Below are 12,385 nucleotides of genomic sequence, written 5' to 3'. Positions count from 1 at the left end.
TAGAACTGAGGATGAAATTAATGCAAATAGGACTGCAAATAACCACTTGACTTCAAATATACATAAATGTGTTCTACTAAGTTTAGTAGGCGAACTCTCTGAGTAATTTAAAAAACCAAGAATGTATCTTTTGAATAAATAATACTGTAATTATTTACAATACTAATTACTGCATTCCAATAAAGACTTCAGCTTAAAAAAGATTAAACATATTAAACACTAAAATGTCTTTATATAAAACAGCAAATGCATAGAACCTGAAATGTTACATATTACAGTGCCCTTTTTTCATAAAAGTTTGTAAATCACAGTTTAACCCATGACTCTTAATTTCTTGAATTATGCCATGTGCAAACAGACCATAATAGCAGGTCAAGGAAGCCAGATCTATCATCTAGAAAGAAGTTAGAATCACAAAATATATTTATATTTTATGTATCTGATCTTTTGCACAGCAAGACTGTTGAAAATGTCTTTAAGATGTGTCTTGTTCTGTACAGAATTAAGCCACAATAATGATAGAGAAGTACAAAAGAATAAATTATAATGTAATTGAAATGTTAAAAATCCCAGAATTTCCATGTCCTCAGTTTCACAAGGTATGACAGTAGTTAAAGATTTTACTTCTATTAAATTTAATTAACTTAGGAAGTCCATTGCCAAAATATTTTAAGGAAGTTGAAGGAAATGCAAAATATCAAATCATACACGTTTTTACATTTATCTGGATAATGATTCACATTTCAAAAAATAGAGAGACAAATGCGATTTCACAAGTCATATGCCAACTACAGACGGATTAAGGAATCAGTCTCATATAGGGGGCACTGTGCTCTGCTATTTTGGAACTTTTGATGTAGATCACTAGCATGGAAACAAGATTGACCTCATAACAAAAAATTTAGTCACAAAACAAGATATACCAGAGTTCATTTCCACATACTGAATTCCTGCACACAATTGTTAAAGCCTCTTTTCCTCTCTGCCTCTTCCCCCTCTCCAAAAGAAATGCAGTGGTAGTTGTCTACCTTGTAGGAATTACTAGCAGGTAAATAAGTCTCTGTCCATAAGGAAACTAGCCAGACTGCCTTTGTCTGGTGTGGCAGTTTCTAAATCCCTGTATGAGATAAAAAACACATGCAAATCTTGAATATTAATCTTCTCAAGGCCAGGAAGCTTTTTGTTCCTCTTCACTATAACCCATGGTCTTTACATTTATTGCTTTTTATGATAGTTATAAACAATATGTGAACAACAATGTCAGTGCTTATACACTACACTGCAAAAAACATTGCTTTTTCAACCTGAGAAACCATGTTCTTTAACTCCAAAGATTTTGGTAAGGTCCAGTTTTATGACATAAGCTGCGGTATAGGTTTGGTTTTTTTGTTTAGGTTTGGCTTTTTGCTTGTTTGTTTTGGGGTTTTGTGTGGTTTGGTTTTGGGCTTTGTGTGTCGCTTGTTTTTTTTTTCTTTTCTTTCTTTCAGTTGCTCCATCATATAGCATTTGCATTATTTAATCCCCAAACCAGGCATGCAGATATAAAAGTGTTAGCATCTGCCTAGCTGCACATGGATCAAAAATCCCCATAACCCAGGATCAGAACTGCATATAGGATGATGAACTTTCAGAGCTTTTGAAAACAAAGGCCAGGTCCAACATAAAAGGGGCCAATAAAATGTTTGGTTTTGTAAGGCTAAGGATAAGGGACTGAACTGAAAGTTGCTGTAGCTGAAAGTACTCCCTCCCCTGGCCAAAGCATTTCCCTTTCCTGTGCTTCAGTGTCACCACCTATAAAAGGGCTGATGTGTAATCCATCCTCCTTTGCACATTATTCTGAGATCTATAACTTGGCAGCATTCTTGAAGCTGAAGCGACATTTTATTTTGGTGAATATATAATAATATATATAGGGGGTATAAATATTAGCTGCAGAAATGCCTCATGTTGAAATGCCTTGTCTGTATATGCATATCACTGTGTTTTGTTTTTTACCTCAAAGCACTTTGATTAATTGAGCTTCTTACCACCACTCAGGACAGGATTTTATTATTCCCATTTTGCAGATTTTAAAAAAATTAAATAAGCCTTTACAGTTTAAATAGAAAAGACAGTTAAGGTTAAAACAAAAGTTTCTGAAAGCAAAATTTCCATCTTCATATTCTGACTTGATACAGCTATAAAATATAGTCACATTTCAAGTTAATTATTTTTATGAATTTAGAATTAAATATCTTGATACCAGAGTTGTGCTTCTAGTCCTAAATACAGAGAGCCAATATGTTATTACATGCAGATCAAAACAAAAGAACAAAACCTTTTTTTGAGAACAAAAAAAAGGTGTTTAATTTTGCTATGACTTTTACAGTCTAAACCCATGGTTTGTAGCTCAGGCCATCCCTGAGATATTTTAAGGAAAATCTTAAGCCAAATCTCCAGTTTGCTGTTGCAACAGCTTTCTGGAAAGGACCTTCTCTTCATGAGAGCAGTACAATCCAACCAAACACCCACTCTTTATCAGTGCCGTTCCACAATGATGAATTCCTTAATCGCCTTCTTGAAGGTTAAAAAATGGCCCCATATGCTGATTGTCCAATTCCTTTCCTCAGATTTTACATATGTACAAAAAGAGTATTTGCCAGGGGATGCATATGTCAGAGAGGTGTTTTGTGCTGGGCTATAAGCCAAGGTGCAGTTCTTTCTGTGTGCAGGTGATTTTCTTTGTGCTGGAACCTTATCTCTGAGCACTGGATACTGTACACACACAGCTTTATACATGCCAAAATGCAAAGAAGCCAAACAAATGTGAGGAATGCCTACGGAATCACAATTTCTGAGAAGTCAAAGTCCTACATTAGGAAAAAGATATTTCACAGTATCTTAATGATCAATTTAGACTGATGTTAAAGAAAAGCTTCTTAAATGCCTGGGTCTCTTGGCACTTAACAGAAATGTATTTGTTCCTTCATTGCCTCAGAATATAACTCCTGGCTTGCATTGCTTAATAATGTACACTGAACAAGGAATACTCCTTGACACCCAGAGAAATTGTGGAATCCCCTGAAAGAATTCAAGGGGGGGTTGGTTGGAGATCTCAGCAACCTGGTCTAGTGGAAGGTGTTCCTGACTATGGCAGGGGGGGTGGATTCATCCCTTCCAATTGAAACCATTCTATGCTTCTGTGATTCTATGATTTTCAGCGACAGGTGAGCAAACTTATATTTAAACAACTGTACTCTTCATTATCATCAATTAAATTTTACTGGTGTCAGAAAAAGACGTTCACAAATACTTCAGACAGAAAACAATTAGGAGCAACCAACAGAAGCTCCTCAAAAATTCTGCGGAGCCATTACCCAAGGACTGATTTCTGGTTCAAACAATTTAAAATCAGGCAGTGTCATTTCAACCAGACACTGACAGGGTTATCCTTTGGTTTGCAATCCTCTGAGCAGTACAAACCCATAGTGACCTCCGAGTGCTGAAGCCGGCTTGACAGCACGTCCGTGGTGTACGGGAACAAACCACGACAGCCGCAGTCCCACGGCTCAGCCCTGTCGCGCTGCCGGCGCCTTTTCCCTGCGGACACACGGCCCCGGCGCGGACACACGGCCCCGGCGGACACCCGCGGCGCATCCTGCCCTGCCCCGACCCCTCCGACCACACCGGCCCGGGGCGGCGGCAGCCAGAGGGCAAGGGGAGGGAGAGAGAAGAGCGGAATGGAGAAAGGGGAGGGGGAGAAGGGAGGAGGAAGAAAAAGGGAGAGGGAACAAGAAGGGGGAGAGGATGAAAGGGTGAGGGAAGGGAAGCGAGCGGGGAAAGAGAGAGAGAAGGGAAGGGAGGGGGGAGGGAGGGAGGGAGGGAGGAAAGGCGGAGAGACGGGGCGAGGGGAGGAGGGACAGGCGAAGCCGGAGCGGGAGGAGGAAGGAGCACGAACGGGAAGGGAGCGGAGGGTAGGCAGCAGAGCAACCCCGCTCTCCCCGCTCGCTGCGCCCCGCCTCACGGCGCCCCGCCCGCCCCGCTCCGGGCTCCCTGAGGGCCGCGCGGCCCCGCCCCCAGGGGGCGGAGCGTCGCGCGCGGCCCCGCCCCGCTCCCTTTGTGCCGAGGCCGCGCGCGCCAGCCGCAGTCGTCGTCGCTTCCCGCCAGGGCAGCGCGCGCCCGCCCGCTCCTCTTTCCCCTTCTCCCTTCCCCATTCCTTCCTATTCCCTCTCTCCGCTGTCCCGCTCGCCATGTCGCTGGGAGCCGGCCCCGAGGCGGGCTTCTCCAGCGAGGAGCTGCTGACCCTGCGCTTCCCCCTGCACCGCGCCTGCCGCGATGGGGACCTGCCCGCCCTGTGCGCGCTGCTCCAGAGCTCGCCCCGCTCCGACCTGGCGGCTGAGGATTCCTTCTATGGCTGGACGCCCATCCACTGGGCCGCGCACTTCGGCAAGGTGGGGCCTGGCCGGGCTCAGCTGGTGGCGGGAGCGGGGGTGGGAACGGGAAGGAGAAGGGGAAGGAGGGAGCGATTCCCGCTCGCGCGCAATGCGGCGCCATCTTTGCCCCTAGCGCGCGCTGTGCCGGGAGGCGCCGCCGCCCCCTCTCCCCTCACCGCCTCCTGCCGCTCCTCGGGGAATCGGGCGGGACGGGAGCGGACAGCCGTGGCGCTTGGCTCCGTTCCTGTCCCTGCGGTCAGCGAGGCGTGGGTGGCGCAGGTCACGGGGCTGGCGGCACCTGCCGTCTCGGCATCGCTCATCCCACCCCCACTGCCGGCGGCAGCCGCCCTTCTCCCTCCCCGCTGCTTTCCCGGCTGGCAGCGGCGGCCGCGCGCCTCGCCCGGGCCACCGGCGCAGGAGCGAATGGCGAGGAGCAGTCGATATCCCCCGGACACCCTCGGGGGACGCCAGCCATGCGGGCTGGAGGCACCGCTGTGGCGCGACCCCTTCCCCGCCCTCGGCTGATCCTCCCTGCGTGCCGGCCCTGCATGCCGGGGCGCTTTGTTTGCGCGGTCTGGTGGCGGTCCGGGCCCTCCTCGGGCTCCGCACCTGGAGACCGCTGTGTTGTGATGCCCGTGTTATGACAACCGGCCCGTAGGAGTTTGGGCAGAAGGTGCTGCTTGTGCCTGTAAGGCGCTTCCCTTTTGCCTTCGGTAGGAGAAAATAAATCGCGGTTCATACGTATGGAATTTTCTGCATTGGCGTCGTTGCATTGCAGAAAAGACCAAAACATACGAAGTAGCTCCGCTAACTTCACATCTTAAAATGAGTGGTATTCTAATTCCTGGATTTTAATATAGGCATTTCCTATTTCTGATGCAGTGAGTATCTCGGACTATGCAGGATTCTAGCCTAGAGGATTGGGATCTGGTTTTTTCCCCTCATTGATTTGTCTGAGTTTAGAATTCGAGGGGCTTTTGTTCTTATTCTCCCTCCTATTTCCCATATACTTCTATTTGCTTATTGGTTGTGTGCCAGAGCAGGAAGATTGATGTACTTAGGCAGTTGTCATGGTTTATAAAAGGACATTAGGAGATGGTTTCTATACGTTATGTGATCTTAGCTGCAGTTGCTTCTTTGAGAAGCTTTTAGAAGCAGCTTTAGCTAAGTCGTCTTCCAGTCCTAAAACAAAGGCAAACAAAAAACCCTAAACCCACAAATGCCAAAATGTAGAATAGGGTTTTATTGGTTGAGAAAGAAGCTAATAATCTGCACTCCGAAAAAAAGTGGAGTGCCTTTATTTTTCTTGTGAAGTACACTCGCAGGAGTACTAATTCGCCTTACGGTCTTCTGTTTCTTTTTTCTGTCTTGTAAGAATTTCTTTTCAGTGTGAGCTTCTGGCAGTCGTGCTTTTGCGAGGTAGTATTTACTTAATTATTGGATATAGATTTTGGATAGTGTATGTGTTGTTTTGGTTCTTTTTTCCTTTAAGCATCTTAAGTGCTTGCTAACCATCGTAGGTTGAGTGAGCTTTTGTGTACATTCCAGTTTCTGTCGAAGATACTCTTGCAGAAAGAGTAAACAAAGGAAGCAAGTCGGCCTGCAACGCGTTGTGCTTGTATTTGCTATTTTCATTCTTAGGTATGGGCAGAATTTGATGGGTGGTGGTGGTACATATTGGGGGGGAAATCTGGCAGATGAAATGAGACTTACAGAGATGACATAGGCTGTAAATGGGTTTTACAGAATTTTGTTCATATGTTTTGTCCTAAAAGCCATCAGATCCAGGCAGCAATTTGTGGAAGTTGTCTACATACTTTATAGTCTAGTTAAATTGTGTTCCTTTCTCAGAGCCAAAGACTGCACAACACTTTGAAAAAGTTACAGTAGTGTATTGGATCCCAAACCCGACTGGCTTTGTGTTTGTGTGGCACAGTTATGCTTGTACCTTTCACCAGTTAACAGAGTGTTACCGGCAGTGAGACAAGAGCTGCTCAGATGCCTGTCTTACATTCACATTTATGGCATTTTTGTTTCCCAAATTCACATTCATCAAAAGGAAATGGAAAATTCTTCTGTTTCTCAAGGTACCACAGTTTTCAAATGTTAATTTTTGAAGTATTGGTTAACAGTTACTGAACAGGTCTCTTTCTCTTCACTTCTTGGTTTTTCCAGATTTTGTGGGATTTTCACTTGTTTGGGTTTTTTTTTCCTGGAAAAAATTATATATGATGACAGAACTTCATGTCTGTCTGTGATACAGGGCCAATTAGTAACGTGGTCCACCAGACCATTGCTTCTTGCTGCAGCTCTCTAGGACGCTGAAAAGACAAAATTGGTTTAGTTCTTTTCTGGAACTACTTGTGAGCGATGAAATCTAACCCAGTTCATACATGTACACATATGTGTGCCTGCACACACAGCAGGAGTCCAGATTTGATGAACTTCAAAGAGTGTTTTCTTTCCCTCTGCCTGTGGCACAGGTTGAACATAAGATGGCTCTCCCTGCATCAAAGGGCAGTACAGAAGGATTTTACAGTGACGCTATGTAGAGCTAAATTCCTGCATGCACTTGTAGATATGCTTCAGGAAGGAAGTAGCAGCAACAGTCAAGTTGGTTATAAATGAATACGTGAAAGAGAAAAGGTGGCTTACGGAGTCTCTTACGACTAAAAGTGAAAACAGGGTTCTTGAATAACTTATTCTAAAGCACACTTCTACAGTTTGCAGGTAATAGTTAAAATACCAGCAAAGTCAATTGGAGGTGATGGATATTGCAGCTTGTGTCTCTAGTTGTAATATCTCGGCATTTAATGACAGTATGGAGCTCCTTTTAGAGATAGCAGCAAGTGCAAATTTAGTTGCTGTGTGGAGTACCTGTGGTGGAGCTTGCATTTCAGGACATTCCCTGACTGCAGACAAGTGCTTGTCTCCTGAGATGTGAATTAATTCCCATCAGAGTTTCTGTGTTTTAATTGGAGTTAATTATATGGTGCCCTAAATTACACTGGTATTCCACAGATTTCTGAGAAGATGGGTCAGAATGTAATAATGTTAATAGTCTAAAAAAGCTACCAGAGAGGTAGGAAATACAGAGCTTGCATAAAAAATTGGTTTTGATCTTAATTTTAATTCACTTTGTTCTGGACTAACCTTAATTTTCTTTTTAATCACTTGCAATTGAATTTTTATTTTCTCTGACCACATCTCTTTGCTTGTGCTCTTTGCCTGCTTTTGTTTTTTGTCATTTGACTGTTTACATTATAGGAAGCAAAATAGTAGTAAATATGTTCTGTTTCTTTTGGAACAAAAGTGGTAGAGATAAAAATGCCTGTCTCCTGCTTGGTATTTTGCCAGTGTTGTGGCCTGTTTGGAGGCCTGTCTTTCTTCACTAAATCAGTTTAACCTCTGCTTCAGGTTGGAAAACATCTACTGTATTACATTTAGGTTATTTAATGCAAGTGGACTTGTGTGTCCTGATCTCAAGCATAAATGATCAAGTGAGGTATTGTTTTTTGTCATCTTGACTTTTTCTGTTCATGGATGGAATTAATCTCATTCTTCTCTAATTTCATGTTGGAAGAAGCAGGCTTTTCTGACACCAATGACACAGAAGATCCATACTCAAGCTTTTAATGGGATGAAATGTATTCATAGTTAAAGCTCTATGACTCTAAAGTCAGAGTATTCAAAAAAAAAAAGGAAAAACAATGTTTAAAAGTGAAGTTGTATGGATAATCATGGTTTGTGGCCCTCTTAGATCCAAGCAGTGCAGGATAGTGCTAGTGAATCAGTTTGTGTTTTTTCCTTTTCAGTCGATGGGCTATAATGCCTGTCTAATTAAGGAATTCTTTCAGCCTGGTGCCTGTGCAGGAAATATTATTCTTTCCTGAAGTTGTAATGCTTGTCTGGAAGTGTTTTCAAATGAACTCTATTAATAAAGTCTATTGTTCTAAAAACAGGCTGAAATTTATTTTTGCCTTCAGTTACCACAGATGAACCTCTTGGTGTAGCTGGAGGGGTGTTTTCCATCTCATGACTTTTTAATAATTGAAGTGTTGCAATTTAATTAATACCTACTAAAGATTGACAACAATATTATGAGTGCTAACATGTGAAGATCATGGAAAGTCTAATATTGGCAAATACAAAATATAGTTTAGTAGTCTAGTGTTGGGAGTTATAAATTTTCTTAAGTTATTGGATATGTTGAGGTTTTTCCCCAACAAAAGTGCTTATTTTCTTTTGAAAAGGTACTTTCTCCTTGGCAATGTTGATGTTTATGGAGCTAGATTCATTAATATGCAATATTCCAGTTATCCTCACCCTTACTTCATGCAGTTAGTGAGTTGCTGGTACAACTGTGTCCACCCTTAACTCCATTATAGTCCAAAAAATGACTTCTGTATATCCAAAGGGATAGGGTTCACATGTGTTTGTTTGAATTATATGAGGGAAGGAGACAAATGAAGTTGACAACGTATTTGCAAAACTAATATAAAATACTTCATTACAGTGTTTGGTATTTTTATCTCGTGTAATTCAGCAAGATTAGGAATTTACAGGTTAAGAGAGGGAGAAAGAAGGGCTGACATACAGCAACAGAGAAGAATGTTATAATCCTGGTGTTGATGTTTCTATCTGAGTCAAGCTGCCAGCCCACATTCAGATGATTTTTAATTGCTCCTTTATGGACAGACTATTCCACAGCTGTGGTGTGGCTGATGTTTGCTTTAATTGTGATACACTGAGACAACCACAGATTTGTTTTATATGAACCAATGCCTGAGCTGGTGTAAGGGTCTTTGTTTTGCTGCTGCATTTGTGTGCAGTGGTATTTGTTTTCTACCCACAGTAAATGGATGCCTAGACTAAACTGTTTATTTCAGCGTAGAGAGTTTCTTTTCCTATCAACAATACAATGTTACTGTGTGACAGGAGAGGACTGTTGTTTTGACTATTTTTGAAAGTTGAGATCATAGTAGCTGTGGTTTTGCCTAGTTTCTACAAAGAGAAGTTATGAACCTTTAAAAATAGTATCTGGTTATCTGACACTTCTGGTTAGTATGTTAGGAAAAAGGGCAGAATATAACTTGACCATTACTGCAATTTTTTAAAAGAAAAAAGGCTTTTATTACCTTTGTGGTGTCACAAACAAGCAGCCTGTTTTGTTTTAAACAGTTTCTTATCTGAAATAACAAGAAAATGGTGGAATTGATTCCTTTTATAGAGTTAACACATTATGTATATTCTTAAGTATTAGTTTTCTTGACTAATCTTCTGTCACTCCAGAAATACATTAAAGAAATGAAGAATCTTTTGTTTTTCCGATCTAGCTTTATATAAACTCTGCTGAGAGTATGAGTCCAGCATCTGTGTATCCCCTAACAACACTTTTGTTTTGGCAAATGTTATCTAATAATATCTGGTTAGTATCATGTCTGCTGGATCAGAACTCTCCCCCCTTTTTTCCTTCCTTTTCTTTTTTCCTTTTCCACTCTCTTAACAAAAGTGAACTGAATATCTCTTGTAGTTAGGATTGAAGTGTTTGTCCTCTTTTCCTCTTTTCTGAAATTAAAGGTGAAACTCAGTTTTGGAGGTGAGAATTAAGTACTTCTCAGGTATTGTCTATGGCCAAATGGGGAAGGAGTGAAGGAGAAGGGAGGAAGTCCTACATTTCATGTTCCGTCTTGCTTTTCATTCATGTAGTCTTACTAGTAAGTTTAGCTCTTCTGGGCTTTGTGTATTCATTACCACGTGCTAATTGTTGTAGCACATCTGTGTAACGTTTTTGGTTCTATTTTCCCTCATGTCTTTAAAGCTGGAGTGCCTAATGCAGTTAGTAAGAGCTGGAGCTTCTGTAAATGCCAGTACGACACGTTTTGCTCAAACACCAGCCCACATTGCTGCTTTTGGAGGACATCCACAGTGCCTGAATTGGTTGATTCAAGTGGGGGCCAACATAAACAAACAGGTACGGATTAATGTGTATTTCATGTGTGCATATAGTTCTGCAAGGAGTGTCTTGATCCCTTTTTATGACATGTATGAGCCTTACATTAACATACAGATGCTTCATTTTTGACATCAGCTGAAGTTAAGTGACTTAATTATCATTTATAGACATTTTACATTGAGGTAGAGGTAGGACTGATAAATGTCCTTTAAGCCTTCTAGGGGTTTGGAGGATATTTGTTTTAGGAATTGACATCTTGCTGCTTCTTGAACAAAGTGGTAATGTTGCCTTCTATTGGCAGCATTAGCAAATACTCTGATATTGTAGTGCTGCTGTAGGGGCAAGAAAAAGACTAGTGAGGAACATAATACTTCATAAATATGCTAAAAATAGAAAAATTTACTATTGCCTACAGAAGCATGAGGCCTTTGTGGTACTTCATGATTTACTGATACATCTAATTAGTAAGAGCTGCCTTGATTTATTTTAAGGTGCATCTGGTTTTATGTTGTTTTTCTTTTAGATTATTTCTAAAGCTTTTCTAGTAGCTTTCTGAAAAGAGATTGGAAACATGTACTTGACTAACAAAGAATGAATAGGTGATTTAAAAAATTTCTTTCGCCCTTGTTTTTACTATAACTGTCATTAGTTTTAGGTGAGTATGTAATTTATTTGGTAGCAGGGAGTGCATTAATATAGCAAAATTCCTGCAAAGGAGTGTTGTACTCTCTGGTACAGTAACAGAATCAATACTAAAAACTATCATCATGTTTTTGAAGAAAATGTTTGAAGTACTGAATGAATCTGTTATGTATGCTGGTCATACATAACATCCTTTTTAATGATAATCAAAAGTATTTTTAATAATATTCGGAGAGTAATTAATACTACAGCATATGCTGTTGTTCAAAGCTGTGGTATAGCACAGCATCCATAAAATGTCTGGCCTGTTAAATCTTGCGTCATACTTTTCTTAAAATATTTAAGGGCCAGACTGCGTTTTATATGCAGTAGAGTTAAGCTAAGTCTGCTGAAGAACTAAAACATTTGCATTTCTAGAGTTTGGTTCTTTTTTTTTTTTAAGCTGTGCAAAAATAAGAAATGGGGAAGTTTGTGTTGAGTTTTCAGAAAAGAAGTCTGGTGCATTGAGAACAGCTGTGAGACATCAGGAGAATTGTAGAAACAATGAAGGTGACTGGATGCAGAGGCTATAGATGGCATCTTCTCCTTGATACCTGACAAAAATAACTTATGCAAAAAGTTATTGCTGCATAGTGGTAGAATCTTCAGAAGAGAAAATACAAGAACTGTAAATGCATCTGGAGACCAGGTAAGAATGTAAAGAAATGGTGATTAGAGAGGAAGCGTGGCATGCACAGAATAAAGATATACAAATAACTGCTAAATGAGAAGAGAAGAATGAATGAAAGTGAATGAATGAGAAGAATGAAAGTTTCCAGCTATGAGGATAAAGAGAAGAACTGACCAGTGAGGTTGAAATGGAGTTGAAGAACAAGCTTGATGTCCTGGAACGTGATGAGGGGGAAAAAAAGTCACATGTAGTGAGTGAGGTTGTAGCAAAGAAGAAAGTAGCAGCTAGCTCCCAGAAGAAGAGAAGAGTGTGGAGAGATCTCTCCATGGGCTGGGGGCAACATGCAGATGACTGTAAAAGAAAGCAGAAGTCAGTGTAATATGCAGTTAAAAATGGGCAGGAGACTCATTCCAGCTTAAAGAAGTTACTAAGGCAAGCCAGTGACTCAGTCTGTATATTGCTGGCTTGTTGCCAGAGCAAATGGCCCTCCACATTGTCAGGTTCTTAGATAGTGATAGCATCCTATAGACTTCCAGGGGCAGACCAAGGCAGTGACAGACCATGGACAGACTGAGGTCAGTCTGAGGCAGTGACAGACCACGGACACAACAGAGGTGGGTGCTGAGAGCTGACATGGTGGGTGCCTTGTATGTCATTAATGGGAGGCTCAAGTTACACTTCAATGTAGTAACTTCTTTTTGCACC

The 12,385-nt window shown here is 41.5% G+C and overlaps 1 protein-coding gene across 4 annotated transcripts in view; it reads left to right on the top strand.

Annotated features, from left to right (window-relative positions):
- Nucleotides 1–4,094: 4,094 nt before the first annotated feature.
- The window catches only part of ANKRD10 (ankyrin repeat domain 10), a 37,148-nt gene continuing 28,857 nt past the window's right edge, over nt 4,095–12,385 (top strand). For 2 of the 4 annotated variants that reach the window (XR_004061186.1, XR_004061182.1), the window contains exon 1: nt 10,247–11,698. Coding sequence is in view for 1 of the 4 variants with exons in the window: in XM_030960153.1 (XP_030816013.1) it covers nt 4,230–4,430; nt 10,234–10,386 (354 nt within the window). In the remaining 3 variants the exon portion in view is untranslated. Of the gene's footprint in view, nt 4,431–10,233; nt 11,699–12,385 lie in introns of those variants that run through there. The other 2 variants (XM_030960153.1, XR_004061183.1) reach the window with 2 other exon arrangements.

The sequence above is a fragment of the Camarhynchus parvulus genome, chromosome 1 (assembly GCF_901933205.1).
Source record: "Camarhynchus parvulus chromosome 1, STF_HiC, whole genome shotgun sequence".
Lineage (NCBI taxonomy): Eukaryota > Metazoa > Chordata > Aves > Passeriformes > Thraupidae > Camarhynchus > Camarhynchus parvulus.
Note: the sequence above shows the minus strand (reverse complement) of the source record. Positions and strands in the feature narration are given on the sequence as shown.